The following is a 22156-nucleotide window of genomic DNA, read 5'->3' as shown; positions in this document are numbered from 1 at the left end:
GTTTTTTTTGCCACACATGGTCTGACCTTTTGTGGTTTGGTGGGGGTTTTTAACATTTCTTCTTGTGCCCACTTTAACTAGCTCTTGTTAACTCTACATTTGACATTTTTAATATAAGTGGGGTTTTTTACCTTGACCTTTAATCTTTAGCTAGTCTTGTAGAAAACCACATTGACCATGTTTGTTCCTTACTTTTTCTCCTTGGAAATTGTACACAGCTAAGTTGGAATTTTTCTGAGAGTTTTTAGGATTATTCAACATTGTTGGCTCTTTTTTTTTCTCAGTTGTTAATGTTGGGTTTTGACTATTTATTCTCTGCCCACAAGAGATCAGTCCTTTATTTTTTTCAGTGATCAAATTTGTTCTTTTCTGTCATTCACTTTAAATCATATTCCTAGAAAGCTGCAGCTCTCTCCCTGTTGCTGGTTTGCAGGTTTTCTGTTTGGTTTTGGGGAGTGGAGGTTTGGGGTTAATTGGTTTTTTTGTTGGTGGTGGTGTTTTTTAATTGCAGAAAGGTTGCTCTCGTTTCTCTTAAACATGGTATTACTTGGAATTTTCTTTTAGGGTAGGGTGCAGCATTTTGGGGGATTCTGCTGGGAACGCTTTCAAAAATACATACAAAACGTCCAAATGAGTTAATTTACAGAGAGGCGTTGATTGAATGAATCCGTGATTATTCTACCAATTTAGGGCAGGAAGAGCCATTCAGCAATTTCTGCATTTAGGAAGCTAGGTGGCTGAGATGTCCCTGCATTGTCTGTTTTGTGGTTGTGTTCTGAACGCCCGTATGAGGGCTGATTGTTTTAAATCTCAGTTAACAGGGTTTTAAAGTTTGACAAAACGTCCCCAACTACTTCCACAAGAAAACGCGTTTTGCTGTTTTGTGAAAACCTGCCTGTATTTGGTACAAACGTAGACCAACAAAATTCCTTTGTTGGAGCTTGGTGGCCAAACTCGCAGAAGGTGCCTTCTGCTGAAACCCTGCCCATTACTGTACTGTGTGGGCCCTACTGTGTGGCCCACAGAACAGCTAGCGTGGCATGTTGCCACAGCTCTGGGCTGACAAGCACTTCCTCTGCAGCAGTCTTACCCTAAGAAATTAAAAGACTGGGCACCAGAACAGGCAGCAGAGCTATTCCGTGCTGTCCATGCTCTCTTGCCTGGGAAATAAGGAAAAGGAGAAGGCAACCTATGAAGAAGTGGATGACAGCGGAGCTTGGGAATGTGGGAAATAAAAGGAAATCAATAGGCGTGAGTATTTATGGAAATTGCTTGTGTATGCATATATACATCCATGCATATGAATATATGCATATGTTTTGTATATACATGAAGAGGCTTGGGACAGGACTGGATAGAAGCAGAGGGAGACGGAGAAGGCCAGAGTCCGCCCAAGACTTTTAACCATGCAAGCAAAATTGAGGAAGGGTCAGTGTATCTCTTTAGGAACGTATGACAAGTATAGCATCTAAGAAGTGCAAACAGACTTTGCACAAGTTTTTCTGGCACAACCATTCTTTACTTTCAGGTGCCTATTAAAAGGGCTGTGCACATTTACACCAATTAGCAGATGTACTGACATTTAATTTCCCCCACCTCATCTCCCCTACTAGTCTACAGCACCCTTTCAGAGCCCTAGGAACTACAGCTTTTCCTCAGAATTAGCTGGCTTTTTCTTCCTGCCTAGATCAGTTTGCTGCCTCTGACACTGATGAGTCCCTCCAGTAAAACAGTAATCTCCTCCTGAAAGAAATACAATTGGTTCCTCTCACTCTTTTATTCTAGACACTCCACAGTCTCTCCTGCTTCTTTCTCCTCTGACTGTCTCTACTTTGGTCTTGTCATTATCGTGTATCTCTCCTGTTTTGGAGTCTTCCATTTTTATATTCCTATGAACTGTAAAACCGTCTTGCTTTTCTTAACAGCAGTGCCATTTACCAAAATCTTCAATGTCTACGTGAATATCTCATACACTGACACCCAGACAGGCATCTTTCATTCTGCTGTGTTCTAGTCATTGAAAATATACTTCATAATTGATATAGTCTTTAAGCATCAATATTTTGGAAATGATATGAAAATGAATCACACTTTCTTTTGTCTAGCATATTCAGTATGTTTTGGTAGTTTCAATTTAAAAGGTGCTGAACCTGTTTTTCTTTTAAATGAGCATTGCTCAAATAACAGCAGTTTCATCTACTTCATTTCTAGCATTGAAGAGAATGTTCCGCCACCTACTGTATTACAGATTCTTGTGGATTTTCTGCAGCAGCCACTTAAGACAACTGCAAGCTTGGTTTACCCCGGGGATATATATGTATGTGGGCAGTTGCTTCAGGTCATATTCGTTGCAAATGAAAGTCAGCTTGACAGCTGTTAATTTGCACTTGGCCATTCCATGTGTTGTTTTGCTCTAATTATTGGTCACTGTATGGAACAGGTGACAAATGCCCACATGAGAACCCTTTAAATCGCTAGATGTACAATCATTAGGAAAACAAACAGACAGGGTCGTTAGATACTAGTTATCTCTCCAGCCCCAAACAGAAACAGATTTTAGCCGGTTTTGACATGTACTGGAAAGGGACGGAAAGAGGTGACAATACTGTACTGTTTATGAAACTAGCTTCCCATTCTGTAAGTGTCCTAGTTTCAAGGAAAGAGGGGAATTTAAGGAAAATACAATTGTTCCAAGACCAGATGCAGAATCTGGTTTATCTAATGGTTTTGTCGCAAGGTTCGATTAGTTGTTTTTTCCTAAGAAAACTAAAAGTGCCTACCAAAACATTTCCTCTAACCTTCAGCTACTACAACTATATCAAAGCAATTTTTGTTTCTGAGCAAGAGAGTATGTGCGGAACAAAAACAGCAAAACACCATTACAGTGAGGTTCACTTCTACTGAAGTGTGGCATTGTGGATATTTAATTGAAGTCTGTTTTCTCAGACTACCAGGGCCTAATTTGGATCTTAATTTGGGCCAAGTTCTCTGAGGACATAAGCACAGGACTTGTTTTATTCCTGGGAGTACTGAGTAACTCTTGAATTTCTGCAAGATTATAGACCTGTCTGTAGTGAAAATTATGAATAATTTAGTTGATCTCAGTGGAGCTGTTAGTGAAAACAAAAGATTCAGCATCTTGGAGGTCTGGGTGAAATTACTGCTTTTAGACTTGTGTGAGCTGAAGATATTAGAACATGCTATTTGAGTGATGTCTTGTAAAGCATGCTAAAACGATAATACAGGCACAACGCACAGAAGTAGAGTGGTTGCCATAGTACTTGCTTTACTAAGAATCAATCTGGACTTAAACTCACCTCTAAATAATAACGCACTTTTTTTTTATTTTTGCCTTTTAAAAATAGGTGTAAGTGCAACCTTCATGCTACTGGCTGTAAAGAAGAAAACAAAAGACTACTTTGTGAATGTGAGCATAACACAACTGGCCCAGACTGTGGAAAATGCAAGAAGAATTACCAGGGCCGACCATGGAGCCCTGGTTCTTATCTGCCTATACCTAAGGGCACTGCTAATATCTGTGAGTAGTTCTGTATGATAAGGATATTTCATTATTAGAATTCTGAAGGAAGATTAATGCTGGCAAAAATTTTTCATTTCTTTACGACCCAGTGCATATAATTGGACAAGGTGTCAAATTGTAAGTGTTAATTGTAAGTATACATCATCTGTACTCTCACATGGTTGGAAATAACTTGCATGAGAACCACGTGTTTGTATCCATAGACAAATCCCTGGACATTGCACAGAATGGTCTAAGCAGTGAAAAAATTAGGGCCCTTCACATAAAAAGCATGCACACAGGCAAACGAGTGGGAATATCTGCAGTACTGCTCCAGCCATGGCACTCTCAGCTCTCCGTTCATACATCCTTATTGCCTCAAGTTTCAAAACGACCTCAGCTCAACATGTGAGATGAGGCCTTTGCTGATTTCTTTTCCACGTAAGAAAGGTAGAAAATCTCAGACCAAATTTTTCCGATTCATAACGGAAGATCTAAAGGTTGGTAAAGGAAGTTTTCACCTGATGTTGACCTACGCTCCAGATTCACATGTACTCTTTGCAAGGGCAAAAACTGAGTTTTTATATCTGCTTGTTTCTAGCTAGTAGCCACTCAACACACATACTCACTATTCCAGCCCCTTTCATATTATCCAAAGGAAGTTATTGACAGCTGTGTTTCCTGGTCCTGGACAGGATTGGGTCAAAAAGAACATGGTTCTGAAACAGAGGGCACGAAGACAAGTATGAGCATCAGTTCTTCCTTTCATGCATGTATGAAATACACAATGATTCAGAATCCTCCTGAACTGAGTAACAGACTTAAATTCCTTTGAAGAAAGGATTGGAGAAGATGAGGCTAAATCACCAAACCTTTTGACAGAAGTTACTAGCTTCTTTTAAGAAAAGAGTCCACAGTTTTGCCCGGATTAAAAGCAAAACATTCATTTTAGAATATTAGAATATAACAATTTACTGAAAAGTTATTTGGGAGAAACAGAGCTATGTACTGCAGTTGAATGAAAAGTTTAAAACCAGAAGCAATGTGCAATGCTGAGAATGTTATCTAAGACTTCAAAGCAGCAGCTGTGAAGAATCAAAACTCAAAAATTAATATCATAGGAAGCAGGACCTTATCAAGTTAAATGTGAGAGTAATAGACCAAGTAACAAACCATGAAGTGTGGGGGCATGAAATTATGATAAAATTCTTACTGAGCAGAAAAAAAATGAACTTCCAAAAAGCGGGGGAAAAACGTTTTGTAAGCGTATTCACTTTTTTGCATGTTATAAAACATGAGTGTGGCTCAAAGAATTAATACTTTAAAACTATGTTTGGAAAAAATGGTGAGATTTACCAGGTTGGTTTTATTTACGTATTTTATATATATACATATACACACATGCATATGTATATATGCACATCTATACATTTTATATATTTTTTTTTATATATAATGCAGTTGCTACCCCAGCAATCATCTAAACTAGTGACAAGATACATCTGAAGATGAAACACAAGAATCTTTCAAAATGCAGCTTGCTATGTCAGTTACATCATTTCCAATCAGTTGAGCACACACCAGACGGAACAGTAGAATTAGCGCCCACCAAAAGGATGCCTGAATCTTGTTAAAACAACTTTCAACATTATTGAATTCCATCAGATATATAGTTCCATCAAAAATCAAAACGTTTTGCAAATAATAGGCAGTCCCTTCTGTTTTTTATTATTCTTATGACAGCATCATGAAAATGTAACCTTGTTCAAGCTGATGAATGCTCCACTTACCCTCAAATCCTGACTTCAGCGATGATCAGGAGCAGGAATTTATGGCAAACAGGAAGTATGAAGGATTTCTTCTTTGTCTTCCCAGTTGCCAGCAATAAACTAGTTTTCTGAGCTGGACCTTCCATCATACCCGCAGTGGTTGCTAGCTGTTGAGCAGAGAGACAGACCCGACTATCATAAGCTTGATCTCAGTGACATGGCAATACATTTCACATTTCAACTACACAATTTCCTTTTATTTGCTTTAATTTTTTTACATGATTAAGCCTGTACCTCCTTAAATAGGAAAAAATGGAGAATAATGCATCCCTGTTTACATCCGTTATACCACTTATGATTATATGGTCTTGACATGTCCAATCCTCCAACCTATTTTCTAAATGATGAATCCTAATCTAATCTTATCATATATAAAACCGTGCCACATCTCTGGTCATCTGTGCTTTCTTGCTCTCTTCTGGTTCCATGATGTCATTATTTTATTTGGTGAGGCTAAAACTACACATGACATTCTAGACACGAGAACAACATGGGTCTTTTACAATGGCATAAAAATATGTCTGCTTTATATTTTGTTATTACAGGAGTCGCCCTTGAGTCCTTTTTAAAGACTGTGCCACAGTTACAACATTTCTTCTGGCGTCAAGGGTGACATAAGTGACAGGTTGTATGTTACAGTAGTTAGTTCAGAAATGTCATATTTGAGTTCTTTTACAACACTTTTGGGGTGAACATCACCTTATGACACTTCTTATTGTTTGATATTATTTACATCTTCTAAAACACCTTCAGATGATGATAGACGTGGAGAAGCTTCCTCAGATTTTGATAATCTCTTTAACCTTCTTTGTTGTCAATATCAGTGAAAATAATTAATTTAGCATTCAGTACTTTTATAAATCGATTGCCTGTCTACCCAGTCATCTCTCTGGTAGGGCTCCTCCTTCTAGTGTGGTTATTTTAACAAAATAGTATTGTTAACTTTTAGGTCTGTAGCAAATTGATTCTCAAATACTGTGGTTTATATTTAACTCGACAGATTTTATGCTTTTTTCTCCCCCTGTCTTTCTCCATTGAGATGACTTACACTTTTGAAGGGTGTCTTTCCAAAATCATCTTCATTCTGCTGGTTTGGGTTGGGTGGGTGTTGGGGTTGGGGTTTTTGTTTATAAGGTAGATGATTTTTATAATTTTAAAAAAAATTATGGGTTATATGTGATTATTCTGAGAATCATACACTTTATCTCTAGCCTGCCTCTATGCTGTTTGCATTAAATCTTTGTAGCTGTTCTTTTCATCTTTCTATGAACTAACTTCCTCATTTTTACCTGCTTGCTTTGTGAAAGTTAAATATTACTGCAGTGGATTTTTTTTATCTTTTTCCTTCTCAACAAGTATGCGACTTTCAGTCCAGAAGTGGTTCTCTGATAACCACTTCTTGAATCGGGTCCTAGGTACTACTCAGAACTAAGTCAGCTTCTCTTCTTGTGAGTTGTCTCATTACTTGCTACAAGCAGCAATCTTTTATGGTATGTAAAAGCTACATTTCTTTTGTCACTTCCTAATTTAATGCCACATGTGTTGGAGCATATTTTGCATTATTGTGTAAATTCTCTGCGCAGCCAGAGTAATTTCACTTACCCAGCTGCCTTTATGTGACCATCTCCATTGTGTGGTCAGTAGTGCAGCCCTGGCATTATACCCTCCGTAAATCAGGTGTGAATTCTGTAAATAGTTTCTGGAAGATGTTGATAAAATTGACTTACCTGGTCTGACCCTAAACTTCCCTTGATATATTACTTTAATTCCCTGGGGACACTTTGTATAATCCAGTAATACACTGTCCCTTTGATGCTCTCCCTTCCTTCAATTTTCAGAGCCTGTCTTTTCCATCTAAGACCAAAATATTTTAAATGTTAAATGGATTTGAAGGGCTTTTTGTATAAGTGTGCTTAAATAACACACAGCTAAAAATAGCTGTATAAATGAAACACTCAGAATTTTTTTTCAAAATAAAAAGATTCTTTTTCTTGCAATTCTCTGAATTTGGGAAAATTTCTCAGATTCAACAAGAATCCTAATGTCTATTTCCAAATCTTTCCCAACTGGAACTTCTGTTGTTTCCACTGTTCTGCTTCTGCCATTTTTTTTGTGGCCAAATAAGACTTTATTATACCTTTTCAAGCTGCAGCTCATGAAATACAAGACCATTCTAATTATACTCCAGTCATGGCCTAAATCTTGATATAAAGCTGTTTTCTGTATCCTCATTTTAAGTCAACATGAATTTTTTAGGAGAATGCAAAATGTTTTTGCCGTGCTTTGCTTGTGAAAGACACTGAGTACTCTGTTGTTTACTGGCACTGACAATATTTCCTCATTTGTCTCCCGCATAGCATTTATTTTTATATTTTCACTCTATCTTATTGACTATTTTGTGATTACATTTATTCCCTTGTGCTGCCACGTTCTATGGATAGTTTGTTCTGCAATATGTTTTGACACTCAAAGTGAACTTATTGAATTTCTTTATACTTGTTATTACAAGATAGCTTTTCTCCTCAGCAGTCGAATGTGTCTGACAGCACTAGCCCTTTTCTTCCTCCTGTTGTTTAGATCATCTTTGGCACTTATGTTCCTTGCTCCATCAGGCAGAGCTGTCTAAGACTGTGCTGGGCTGCCATCCATCAAAGCCTGCTCTTTTTTTGTCCGTCCCTCCACAACCAACAACCTGTACCAGGAGTGCTTGACACTCATCGAAAACCACCTCCCAGCTGTTACATGACTTTCCTAATTCATAGTTCAATGTGAAACAAAGGATTGACCAGGACACGGGGAACATTGGTGGTTCTTTTCAGTCAACAGATAGGCAGATAGTCTCAATCAGTTTACTGAATTTCTCCTGCAGTGGGCCCTCCTCTGACAGTACAGCCTCTGCCTCAGCAGCATGGCCTTAATCTTCCCTGAATGGGAGAAGACTCAGGAGGCATCGCTGCAGCACAGCTGCCACAGAAACAGTTTCTGGCAAAAAATATGGCACTTCAAGTATTGTGCTCATTACCGTCATCTGTGTTTGTAGTTTTCCATGTGAATATTTGGTGACACAAAGCCATCTTGAAGGACCCAGGTAAATGAAGTTGGCCAAGAGGTTGTGTGATGGCAGGCTTTATTCAGGAATCCAAGTAGCATGGATCCCTGTAACTGAAAAGATCACACATCCTGCTATCCTGTCAAAGCAAACTCACAAAGTAGATAGCGTCCTGTTTTCTAAGGGCCTTGTTCCCCCAGACAACTGGAAGGAGCTTTCCAGTGCCTACTTCATGACTGAGGTAGAGGAGGTGATCCCACATGATCTTGATTTGAAGGAATGGGACACTCATGCTTAAGATGTAAAATGTTGCTTCTTGATGATTTTGATAACATCTTTCATAGAGAAAAAGGAAGATATGAATGCAATAATAAGTTACAAAACAACAAAGCTTCTTATTGTTCTCATTTTATGTTACGTATTAATTTTGTCTCATGAAGCTTACAGAAGATATAAAGCCACAGGAAGATACCACACAAAAAACTGTGTCAGACTGGGAAGCTTGGGTGGGGGGCAAAACTGTAGTGTATCAAGAGCATTCAGGAACACAGAAGTGTCAGGAAAACCTGCAACTGATAAACTAACTTCCCTCCAACCAGGTATCCGTTGCAATGGCCGTAAGAAACATTGCAGGTACATACCTAAAGAACAATGCACTATAAATAACGCGTGCTGTATTTTTTTTTAAATGGGGCTTGAAAAATTGTTCTTCAGCACTCTATGCTCTTGTGTGACCCTGCTGAGTTGGTTGGTTGTGTTGGTTATGATGGCATCTGTTGCTGGGAAATGAATTGCTTCCATCCATTGCTGGTTTCAAACAACTCTATTTTTGCCATGTACAGTGAAGAGGAGCAATGAAGGAGGGTTCTAGTCCCTAGGCAGCAGTATGGGAAGGCAAAGTGTCTGTTATAAGATACTCAAAGTTCTAAAAATGGTCTGAGTTTCGGGCTTTTTGAAGTTTCTAATATCTAATACTCTATCAATAAATTATGACTACTTGAAAAAAAAATCCTTTGATCTCACTGGGAGTTTCCTAGAAAGAAAGTTTTCAATACTGGTTTGGAGTCACTAAAACATCATGAGAAAAATTGCAGATTTTAAAAGGTGTTACCCAATAAATGAGTAAGTAAGTGTTTTCTCTGTGCCATTTAGTTTTGGCGATATTGCTTGGGAGAGCAGAGGTGGAGGATAACAAACTTCATTGTTCCCAGCTCTTTTTCTGCGAATTGAAAAATTTTCAATCTTTACAGAGCAAGCAACTGCAAAATTAGCAGTAGCAGTTCTAGGGCTCCTGCAATGAAACATGCGAAATTTCCTGAGAATTGTGTCTTTCACTGTGTGCAATCCTTTGGCTGACTACAGGTTTGGCAGTACATGAAAAGTTCGCTCCTATGATCATAACAATCACTCCCTTTGAGGGATTACAAGATGCTAGGTTCCTCCAGCTTCTCAGGGCTTTAAATTACTAGAGAATTCAGAACTTCTGAAATTGATGCTGAGGATCTGATATAGCAATCATGCCTCCGTGGAGGACTTGCAAAGGGAAGAAAGACTCACTGCAGGGAGTGCTGTCATGTTGCAGCACAGATATTCTAGCAAAAGATCAGATGTGGCATTAACAGCCCTCCTTGCTATGGAAAGCTCTATATTTTGTTAAAGGTGTTTTAAAAGTTAGAATGTGTGGTGTAGAGTGCAATTATAAGAACGTCTCTTTTGTCAGAAAAGCTTTCACGCAGCTTTGATCAGCAATTAATAGGAATCCAGACTTGCACTGCATTATTTACTATCGTGTCCCGCCATGTCTTCGTGGGAGGCAGTCTTGATTCTCAGTGTCTGGGCTGTATTCACCTCACCTAGGTAATTCACGGAGCTCTTGGTGACACTTGCCCTGAACACGAGTGAGCTGCAAGCTGCGTGTAGTGTTTTGATAGCAGCAGGAACCTGTCCCTGGCTCCCTGTCATATGGCAGGTGCACGTTCAACTTGGGACAGAGAAGAGGCAGAGAAGCCCATGGGAAAGATGGCAGCCAGGACCGAGTTGACAGAATAATTCCCTCATCCCACATGTACTCCCTGCCCAGGAAGGGATGCAGCCTGGCTGCATTAACTGCGCAGCTGGCAAGAAGCACACCCAGGCATTGACGATGGAGGTGGTAAGAGGGACTGGAGGGGACGACCTGCCCTGAGACTGGAAGCAGCAGTGTGATGCTTCTCACCGAAAGCCTGGTGCTCTTCCTTTGTGTTACGGATTTCACGCTGACACAAACTATAGAAGAAATAAAAAAAATTGCTGTCTTTGCTAGCATCTGATTTGCTTTTTTCTCTGTTCTCAATAGTCGGCTCCATGGTAGCTAACAGCTAAACCAACCCATTTCTGGAAAAAAGGGGAAACAAGAAAATTACAGGGCAGATGCAGAAGATCGTATGAAAGGAAAACACCAGATTTTTTTTCTCTCGATGCATGTATATTTAGATGCACTTACAGTGAACATGTAATACACCAAACCACCACCCTCAAGTTAAGTCAAAAATAATCAGTAGTATTAGAAACTTTCTTCTGCAGTGTTCGCCATTTCAGGGGCAGTAGCTACCCCTGTACTTTCTTTGCATGCTTTGCTTGCTGTTCCCCACTATAAAACTATTACCATTAATAACCATCCCAGTGATTTCAACTAGAAGATAATTTAGACTGAACATTGCTTTGGTTTAACAACTGAATATGCGTAAATGCAATCACTTGTTTTATTTACTCTTTATGTCTAGCTGAATAGAGTTGAGCATCAAGGGAAGTAATGGGCCTGATTCTTCATCGCTCTCTATACCCTGCTCACATCATTTCACTGCTGCAAAGCACTCACAGATTTCAGTAGAATGCTGACTGGAAATGATCCACGTCACGTAACGTACCGGTTCCATCCAAAGGGCCGGCAGCAGTGGGATGACTCCCCGCAGGCTGTTGGTGTCCCCGGCGGTGGTGCCACGGGAGCAGGCATGCCTCCACATTGACCGGGGGAGAGGCAGAATCACACCTCCTGTGCCTCATTACCTGAGGACTTGCACCAGATACAGCTCAGCTGAATTCAAGAGCTAGCCTCAATGTGTAACTCTGGAGCTCACAAAACGACTCATACTAAGAATAATTTTCCCATCGTATGTGCTGTTTTCACAGAGTGTTAATAGATCCTGCTTTGTGGCCCTACATAACCAGCTGTTTTCCAGACAAACTTAGAAGTGCCATTCTCACTCTGTTTAGCAGAAAGGGCATAAAGTAGTGCACTATCAAGGCCAGTCACCACACACAGGGATACCTGGTGTTACAAAAATCAAGCTGGTTAGAGAAGATCACACCAACCCAAGAAGCTCTATGGAAATAGTAAAAGAACTTTTCAAACAGAACCTGAAGACCACTTTGCAAGGTTAATACAAAGCCCTTCAGGCTATCAGGCATCTTGTTTTCATTATTCTCTGCCCAGGAAGCATTTATCACTATGAATTCATTGAAAATTCTGAAATACAGTCAAATGAGGAGAGCAGACTTGCAGGAAAACCTCTCCCTTTGCTACAATCTGTTCAGGAGAGAAAGGAAAGGATATTTGTATGTGCGTGTAGGAGAGAGAGAGAGGTTTGAGGCGGGGGAAGTATACCCAGAGGAAATACAAATACCATTTCACAGTGGAAGTGCGAGTGCGAGAACACAGTATCACAGTATCTGTATTTTATCTAATACTTGTGCAGGTTCCATCAGTGTATAAAGGGAAACGAATCCTGCTAATTTAAAACAGCTACAAGGACTTGCAAAACTGTAAACAAGCTGCTATTGAAACTTTGAGGAAAATTATTTGAAAATTGATTGCCTTCTTGACATTTAAGACAAAGAGATAGAAGTTCTCTTACATTATCCTAACTGAAAAAGCACTTTTTGTTTTAGAACTATAACAGCATTGTTCTCTTATGATGATTTTATTTTTTTTTAGCTTTTAATAACTCATGATTCTAAAATTTTCGAAAATACATGTTAATCTCAGCAGAAGTAGAAATAATTAAGTTTGCAAACAAAATCTGCGTGTGGGGCTCAGTTAGCAGTAGGTGCTGTCTCCAGTGTGGTGCCTGGTGCTCTGCCAGACCGCAGGTTCCATAGGGTATGAAACCAGAAAGCTGCAATTCTGACATGTGCCCCAGGACTGATGTGGTGACACACAGAAGATCTATTTATGGTTGCCATTCTGCAAATGCAATTACTTCAGCATTGTCTTAGCCATGCCATGAGTTAGAAAAGTTCCCAACTTGGCTCTACAACCTTGCTTACAGTGAATATCATTTATCCCCAAGACATTCCTTTGCTCCAGTTTGCTTAATTGCAGAATGAGGTCCATGCCATCTCTGAGTAAGACAGAACTTCAAGATAGATGTTGAAAGAAGTATAGCAGATGTTTAATGGAGAAGCAGACAGATTTCTGCAGTCAAATGCATGCCATCAAAAGTCAATAAAACTTACAAAAGGCAAACTGTATTTAACTGAGAGGATGCAAATATCCAGGATTTAAGTACTGATCTGCAATTTGTGGCTTTAACCCAAGAGACTAGCAGTAGTGCCATTAGCAATGCCATTTAATCTAAAGAAAGTGGCATTTCAGGAAAGATTTAATGTCTATATTTTTGTGGTAAACACCTTTCAGGGCAGACCTGACAACAAGCTACGTGTTGGGACTGCATCACGCAGCATGAGATCCCACATTGCTAACGCAGCAGAGGAGTTTTACTCCTCAGCAGCCCCACCTCTTCTGGTAAATCTCACCTGCCTCTGGAATGGTTTCCTTGCATTAATTCAGCTTAGGAATTAAAGTGAAAGCCGGGGATGGGGTGGGGCGGAGGAAATCAGTGGGAGACTTAGTCAATATGACCAACCTAATGCATTAGATTGTTTCACTCAATTACATTTCTTTTCCATAGTTTAATTTAGATAACGGTCAGGTAAAAGAGGTAAAAATAGCTATATATAGATAATGCAACAGAAGGTATCAACTGATTTAAGCAGCTGGCCAAAGCAGTTAGCAATGCATCTATCCCTTGGTTAAATTATTCTCCTAGATCTGCATAATACATGCATGACTGATATTTTTATCTAGAGCATTAAACGTAATGGCTGGTAAGTTGAAATACAAAACTGTTCTGAACAAATTCATGAAGTTCAGAGAGCTGGTGTAGGTCCCAGAAATACCCATCTGTCAATACATTTTAGTGGTCCCTGCAGCCTCGTACTGAAAAATCTAAAGACTCTGCATTTGTAAAGGGCTGGGTACATTATTGGCGGTTGCCTGAGTTCAACTATGTATTGATATAATATTCTGAAAATTAGGAGAAAATTGTTTTCAGAATCATAGATGTAATAGCTCAGCCAACTCCAGCAAACAGCTAACTGTACTTTTTTTGTGTTTTCTTTCTTTACAGGTATACCCAGTATTTCCAGTATTGGTAGTAAGTAAAAAAAACAGTATTGTTTTGCATTGTCATTCAGCTTCTTGGATCTAATTTCCCAGCATCCTTTCCTGTTGTAGACAATATTTCTCTAAAAATATGCTCTACAGCGCAGGGGCTGTGTGTTAGCCTTCCTCTATTACATTAACCTGTAACCGTATTACATGGTCAGAGAATGTCACTCCTGACAACACATCTGCCTTCGCCCACAGATTTTCTGATCAGTTCTGATCAGCAGATGAAAACTGAGTGTTATACAGAAAATTAAGACACTGTTCCACAGAAGATAGGTTTTAGCATCTTTTCCCCCCCCCAAAAAAAAAAAAAGTGTTTGCTAATAACAGAGAAGTGTAGGGCCATTAATTTTCATGTGTGTATCTGCATGTGTCAATTCAAAGAGGAAATGGGAGAGTTTACAAATGGAACACTTTTCATTTGTATGTAGTTTAGCAAAGGCAGCGTATCTGCTGGAATCTTTGCATTAACTCCAGCAGCTTTTGAACTGGGCTTTACTCCATAAAATAAACAGAATTGTGTTCCTTCACAAAAACCTGCTTTCCTGTATGCAATTAAAGCACCAAAATATTACAGTTAAACTGTAACAAAATCATAACACTGTTATGTGAAGAAGTACTATATCAATGAAATAGATGATTAATTAAATAAAACACTTGAAGGGACTAAGTGCGCAGTAGCTCAGCTGTGAGCCTCAGCTGAGTTCCATGGCTGAGAAGTGCACACAGTCATGGCACGTTAGCTGATTACAAATAAAGCAGGGAGGTAGAAATGGGATCCTGCTGCGGCTGACTGAAAGAATATTCCCCATAGCCTCAGCTTTGCAGAGGCTTTAGACACAACTTGTGTGATGCAGGACTATCACAATGATAAAATATCACAGTAGTAAAATGCAATTTGCCATACCTGATATCCAACCGAAAAGCTTCTAATAATTCGGGTAAAACTGTCTCGCTTCTTATGATGCAGCGTCAGGTCTGTGAATTTATAAATCAGCTCAGTTTACTTAAGCTCATGAATGGCGCTGATTTGTTAAGCTCTAGACAGCAAGTTAAATGCCATCAAAACTAGCCTCCTTGCAACGAGAGCGGCGTTAACAGCTGAATGCCATGGCATCTGTTTTGCAGCTTTAAATAGTGAAACAGCATCAATGACAATAACATGCAAATGAAAGCCTTCAATCTTAATAATGTAATTTCCCGCTGTAGTATCTCCTTTGGCGAGATCCTGTTTTCAGAATGTTGTGTTTATTCATATATTTTATAATGAAAAAAATGAACTAAATGAATGAGAAGTTTGTGTCACTGTTCTCAGGACTATTCCTGCCATTAATAACAGAAATGGGATGAATGGGAAAATAGGTCTTTGGAGTTTGGTTGTGCTGTAGTTTCTTAGTGCTGTGTTGCATGGACTATGTGGTTGTGTTTTCACTTCACTCTCCATACAGCCTTCGTCACCACATCTACCATTTCTGAGCATCAGCAGATGTTGGCCTTTGAAAACTTAATAGGGAAACTCAAATACCTTTTAAACAATGGTGACCTGAAAGGATGCATTGTTGACCTCTTTGTATTTTACACTGGGGTAATTAGTTTACCTACTACAAATGGAGAAAATTCTGTTCAACATTCCATAGCAAATACAAGAGTTTCTGCAAGTCTATGCTTTATCTTTAATCTGCTGTAAATATCTTGGAATAATATGTGGTAGAATTCAACAAATTTCTTCGCCTACCTGGAAAGGATGAAGCATGAGCATCTCTTCATGAGTACAAGTAAATACAAATACTCTGCTTGTTTTTTTCACGTGTGTCTTCTTAAATAGCTCAGGGGGAAAATAGCTGTACTTGCGCAGTGTTCTGAACATCTTTCCTGTAAGATTTAAATAACAGAATTACCGTCAAACAAGGATAGAACACATAAATTTATCCTGGTCTCTAAGAGAATTTAACAGAAGTACAATTAACACATAAAACCAAACAAGATTAATTAGTTGTGGCTGCTTTAATGGATTCTGCATGATTTCTTCTTTTGTCTATGCTAGTACAATGTTTGTGTTCATATCAGCAGAGTTTTTCCCCGTCTGGGGACAGGAAGTTACTCTCAGGAGATACAGTTTGGGTTTTATTTTGCCTGGCAGCAAACACTGATGGGGGCGGGGGGGCGGTATTGGCTTTTGTGTGCTTTAAGCTTTTCCTAGCATAAAAGGAGAATGGGGTTGGGGCGGGGGTTATGACGACTAAACTGCCAGCATACAAAGAAGATGCCACTGCAAGCACTATTCATTTAACACTTCTGAGACGGCAATGAAAGCGAGCAAAGAAAAGTAAAATACATTTACTTGTGTGCACATATATGTATCATTCTCTATTCCTTTTTTACCTCAAAGGATCTTGTATTAAAGCAGCTCGTCATTAAAGTTGGAACACAAAGAAAGAGTGGTCATTAAGTAAACATCCTTTCTGATCATCTAGAAGAAAAAAAAAAAATATCGGAGCTTTCCCATTAAGGTCATTTGTACCTGCTGTTGTCTATCAGCTGAATAATAGGTTCTCTGGTCGTTTCCAGCATTCTTGATTCCAGTGCTGGTCCTTTCAGCATTTTTCAGCCATGTCTTGAAAAATACTGGTAAAAGTGTTAGCAATTAATGAGTCCCAAAACTATTTCATAATTTTAAACAATGCTTACATACAGTATGTAAATATTCTGAAAACTACATTGGTTTACTTGCTAAAATAATGATTGTACAATTTTACAGACCAATGCATCAAAATGTTCCTTTTTGTGACCAAATACCAAAGTTACTAATCTGTACCTGTATGCCTTCAGAAAATTGAATGTTCTAAACTATAGCTTCTATCTTTTTCCCTGTAAAGCATAACGCCACTAATTATGCTAAACAGTTTGTTATAAAGGGTATAATTAGATACAGGATAGGATAGACATGATGTGCAAATAGCTCTGTGTGGGTGATTATCACCTTAAAGCCTGCTGGTGGCAGATGAGTCAGAGTTTAGAGACAGACCGTGCACCCAAGTGCAAGATGCAACATGATAATCAAATGGTATTTTCTGCTTTGTTGTCTATGTTTTTGTTCTTCTTTATAGCCAATTTCAAATTAAGATAACTTTTTTTTTTTAAATCAAAATGAATGCAAGACACAAAAGTAAAAAAAGACTGAATGGGCACTCTTTTATTTTATTGTTTTCTTAACCTTGAAAGATCTAGTAGGTATTTTTCTGGAACTAAAAGAGTCTGGGAGGACTGTAGCTTTATTTGTTTTACATACTTGTTATGAAATTTTAATGTGGTAAATATATATCTTAAAAGGTTGTGAGAACAAATACTAGCAGATTTATTTTTTTTTTTTTTTTTTTAATAACAACACAAAGCATTTTGGACCTGATTTTGCCCCCTTGCGTTAACTGAGAAGTTCTCTCATTAAATTTACAGCCACGGAATCAAAGCGATTACAATGCCAAGCTCTGGACTAGTGTATACATATGACCCGCATATGTCAGTAGGATATAAACATGCGTAACTAGGTTGTACATTACTTTTCTATCATTATTTGAGGTCAAGTTTTACAGAGAGAGCTGCACTGTTGAGAGACCATTAAGATGTTTATCTCCTTATAACATTTAAATATTGTCTTCAGAATATATGTATTATTTCAGACATGCTAGCAAAATGTTCTTGCTTCAATCCAATTTTATCCAAATTTGACTTTTTAATAAATAATACTGTTAATCAGGCTCCTAGTCTAAGGCAATCACCTTATCTAACTAACTGATTATATTATCAAGTAAATAACAATATTTGTTTTCCCTCTTTTACTTTAGTACTTTGAAGCACTCAGAATTTTTCACTTCAACAATTAGATTTTCCATTATATTAAAACGTTACTGGGCTGAAAGAAAATATTGATAAGCTGTGTTGTATAATGCACTTATTTGAACACTGGATCTAAAAGAAATTTAACATTCCAAATAAAAGACATTGTGAGTAGTTTATTTCCCTGGTAGGATTCATAACAAAGCCAGTTTTCTTCTGTATAACTAGGATTTCACCCTTGAAGTTCAGTGAGCAGAGCACCTGCGCTGACCCCAGCCCTGAGCAGAAACCATCTCTTTGCAGAGTGATTCCTAGTGCGGGATCGGAAACTACCAACACTGCTCGAGGGAGCACTGACGGGTTGGGGGGGGCGGTATTTGGGGGAGCCTTAGTTTCAGTTTTTGTTTAGCCAGATCCACCAATTTTAACAGATAAGAAGAGCCATTCTCACCAGTCTAGTAGACATGGCCACTGACAGTTTAGTATTATTTCTCATTCATGAAGTTTAGCTTCAGCATCTTGGGTTACTTAAAAACAGGGTATCAGTCAAATAGTCTTTTCAATGCTTTTTTGATTTGCTGTAATATATGGGAAATTACTTAGGTCACAGTTATCTTTGTTTTAACAAAGTCAAGTGGTAGGACACTATAGAAAATAAGGTATCAACATTTCAATATGTACCATGGTACCCATGCAAAACACATTGCCCGAGCGATATGCAAGTTCAGCTGCAGTTACTCAAGGAATTTTATAGAGAGAAGGCACGATCCACAAAGATAATTTAAAATCTAGTTATCTATAAAGCTTGGGGAGAAATTGCTGGGAAAAAATGCCCTTCTGTATTTTCCCCTCTCCTCTTTCTTTCTGTCCCTTAGACATGTAATCAGTTTATTTCATAGAGTGTAAGGGAAGAATGAGGTTTCCAAATCAGCATTCTGATTTTTTAAAAAATGATCTTGATTTACTGTTCTTCATCAGTAGTGAATTACTGTACAGTAATCCTAGTTGAACAGCAAATTTCAGCATTTTTGTAGGAAAAAGCAGAACCGATCAAAATAAAAAGGAGCAACGCCTGCAAACTATCAACGGAATAATTCTGTCATAAGAAAGTACCTAAATATTTGCTTCCAAAAATACTTGAATTCATTGTGCACTTTTGTAAATATTTTAGTGGAAATATTTACAATTGAAGAATGCTCCCTCAGACCTCATTATTCTGAGAATTAGCAAAAACATTTGTTAAAATCAGTGGATTTTTTTCTGATATCTAAGAGTTTCCAGAACTGGATCATTGGATTATTTTTTTTAAAGCCTCTAAAAGGGTCACTTTCTTTTACTCTAAGATAATAAGTGGACACGGAAAGTACTAATTGAATTTAAATTCTTCCAACAGTTATAAAAGCTGTTATGGCTGAGGAGCTGCCATAAAACAACCACATCTTCACATTTATGCAGAATTCTCGTTTCTTCAAAGGAACAGGTATGAAACTTCCTACATTGCTCCAAAAAAGATTGCCTAACATTGGCCAAGTATTTTTTTATATATACTTCATAAAATAAAGGGATGATTTTTAAAAAAACTTTTCAGCATTTCTTCTCTTTTGATGAGCTAGATTTTGCAGTGTTATGAAAGTGCTGAAAGGCAGATTTTGTGTCAGGTAGGTTATCATGACTTCAAACAGACCTAAAGAGAGAGGAATGCTGTAATAATGGTAGTCTGATCTTTGCAAGAAGTGATGGAATATGTTCCGATATAAAACACCCCGATATAAAACACCCAATTATTCCATCAGTTACTAAATCTGACATTGATTTCAGGGGTTTTATTATTCCTAATTTTTTGTTTAATATTAATACGCAAAACCGCTGTCATACATATAACTCCACTGCACTCAGCGGACAGCTATATTTCAGAACAGATATTTACTCTCAAGTACTCATGGTTTAAAACAGGCAGTGGCAAGGCCAGTTTTCTCTGACTAGAAACATAGACTTCTACTAGAATCATTAAACTTACACTGACAATCTTTTTAATGCTTTTTTGTGTTTTCAATAGAAGTTGAAGAAAAGTTAAAAGACATCTTAATCCGAGTCTCTCACCAGTGTTCCTTATTGTTGTTATAGATTAAGTAAGTAATGATAGTTGTCAACACAAGTGCTCCCTCTCTGCCATTAGAGTGAGCATTATTTAAGACTTACCAATTTATTATTAGTAATTTTCAGCAAATGCAGAAACAGTTTAGGAGATGAAAATGCACCAGTCTGCTACAGAGTGCAGATGCCCAGGCAGCAACGTAGTCTTCACACACTCCATCACCTGCGCTCTTCACCCCTGAGGAAGGGTAGCCCCTCTCAGTGGGGATACATTTTAATTTTACTGCCAGCTCGGTACTTGGTTGGAGTGAGAAACCAGCAAAGTGCTGATTCATTTCTGCCAACATCATGACAGGTTTTTCTCATGTGCAGCTGTCTGGTTGGAATCAGGCTGTCCATTATTTCCCCAGTCTGAAACCATGATGTAGCCCATGGTGCAGACTGCAGTTGCAGTGAATATTTGAGACAGATTTTCTTTGTTTAATATCATAAATAATTCCCATACTGTATATCCAAAAAAAGGATTCAGAAAAAAAAAAAAGGGAGGAAATTATCATACACCTAATAAATATAATGCAGTCCGTTTGTCCTTCTTCATGAAAGTAAGATTTTTTTTTCCCAATAGTCATATTGGCTTTCAAACAATAGTAACTAAAAATGCAGAAATTTCCAATGCACATTTTTTAAAGTGTCATATCTGATTTTCTGCTCAGTCATATAGCTCACATATCTCTACTCTTAAAGGTGCCTACAGTAGCTTCACTTTTAAATAATAACACTAAACCATACTTTTAGAAACATTTTTTTCACATTTCTGTAGCCTTGTTTGCCCAGAGTAACTGTCATAGAATATATTACAGTAGTTTTACACAGCATATCTTCTAGACCACCTACACCAAAATTCATTAATTGTTCTGGCAGCAAATGACTTTAATTTGAGAATACAGTGTCCAAACATGGAACTGTTCTGGAAAAGCTTGGTTTACCTAGTCAACTTCTCTATAAATAAAACCCTTAGTGGTAATCACTGAGGACTGGAAATATTTTCACAAGTTGCTATAACAGAATAACTAGCTGCTAAATGAATCTTCCCAGTGTCTGTTCAAAGCATGACTCATCTGCTCCAATATACTTGTGGGAATGACAGTCAACATTCTTTGACTTGGTCGTCTCACATACCTTGTTAGATCAAACATTTAAAGTCATCTCCATTTAAAAAAAAATAAAAAATAAAAAAATGCAAAGATAAGCAGAAAGGCCTTTATGAAAAAACCTGTAATCTTGGTGAGAATACATTCCATGAAGGAGGATATAAGAAAAAAATATTCTCTTTACCAAAGATTAACAACAAAAAAAAAGCACATAATAGAAGCATTAAGTTCCCGGGAGCATTAATCATGTTACCAAGCAGCCCAGACACACTGAAGACAGCAGCTGGTCTCAGCTGGATATGACCCTGAACAACCTTATCTAACTTTGAAGCTGACCCTGCTATGAGCAAAGCATGGAAACAAATGACCTCCAGAAGTCACTTCTAAGATGGTTATAATTATCACTAATAACTAGTAATAATCACTAGTAATAATACTTAATTAGTAATCTTCAGGCACTGTAAATATGATCTTTATTGTTTTGGGTGCCAGTTGAGAAACAGCTCAATGTAATCTAATTTAAAGGGTCAGGGAATTTTTAACTATTTAATTACAACCTCCACTTTAAGTAAGTTTGCTAAAATGAGCACAGATCTATAGCATTTGTAGGATTACTAAGAAATATGCAACACTGGTTTTTCTGTCATACCAGTAATGGTTTTATTTGGACAAGATGAGATTTCTTGGGGAAATCATCATCAGAATAAGATTATATATGGAATATTACTGTTTATATGATTCAGATTATATAAAATCTTTGATTTTGTATATAGGACCTACCGTTTATTAAATGACAGATATTCCAGGGGGTTAGGCCTAAGGCATTACAAAGCTTTGACGCTATTACTTTTACTTCTGGTAATAACAAGGCCGTTTCAATTGAAGACCATTATGCATGTGAATTTTTGTAGTAGGTGTGCCACATGGTATTCAACAACTGAAATAGGATGTTGGAAGCTCCAGTCTGTAACGTTACAGGTTTTCTGCAACAACTCTGATGTTGCACAGTGGCTGAGAGAGAAGGCGGCTCAGGGGATAGCAGGACAATGTAGTCAATAAAGATCGCTTTTCCTTTTTAGCTACTGATTTTTACAGTTACTCTCTAATGTCCAGTCCCTTTAAAATCTTTAGGTCAAGCCTAAGTGTTCCTAAATCTACCAAAATTTTAACAGTGAATTAAATATGCAAGTA

General features: G+C 38.0%; 1 protein-coding gene across 3 annotated transcripts in view; it reads left to right on the top strand.

The window, feature by feature from the left end:
- Positions 1–22156, top strand: part of NTNG1 (netrin G1) — a 153230-nt gene that overhangs the window by 87811 nt on the left and 43263 nt on the right. For all 3 annotated transcript variants that reach the window (XM_086462621.1, XM_086462619.1, XM_086462620.1), the window contains exons 3-4: positions 3366–3538; positions 13846–13872. In XM_086462621.1, coding sequence (XP_086318747.1) covers positions 3366–3538; positions 13846–13872 — 200 coding nt within the window. The remainder of the gene's footprint in view (positions 1–3365; positions 3539–13845; positions 13873–22156) is intronic.

The sequence above is a fragment of the Leptosomus discolor genome, chromosome 3 (genome assembly GCF_034619465.1).
Source record: "Leptosomus discolor isolate bLepDis1 chromosome 3, bLepDis1.hap2, whole genome shotgun sequence".
Classification (NCBI taxonomy): Eukaryota; Metazoa; Chordata; class Aves; order Leptosomiformes; family Leptosomidae; genus Leptosomus; species Leptosomus discolor.
This window is presented reverse-complemented; position numbering and strand designations above follow the sequence as displayed.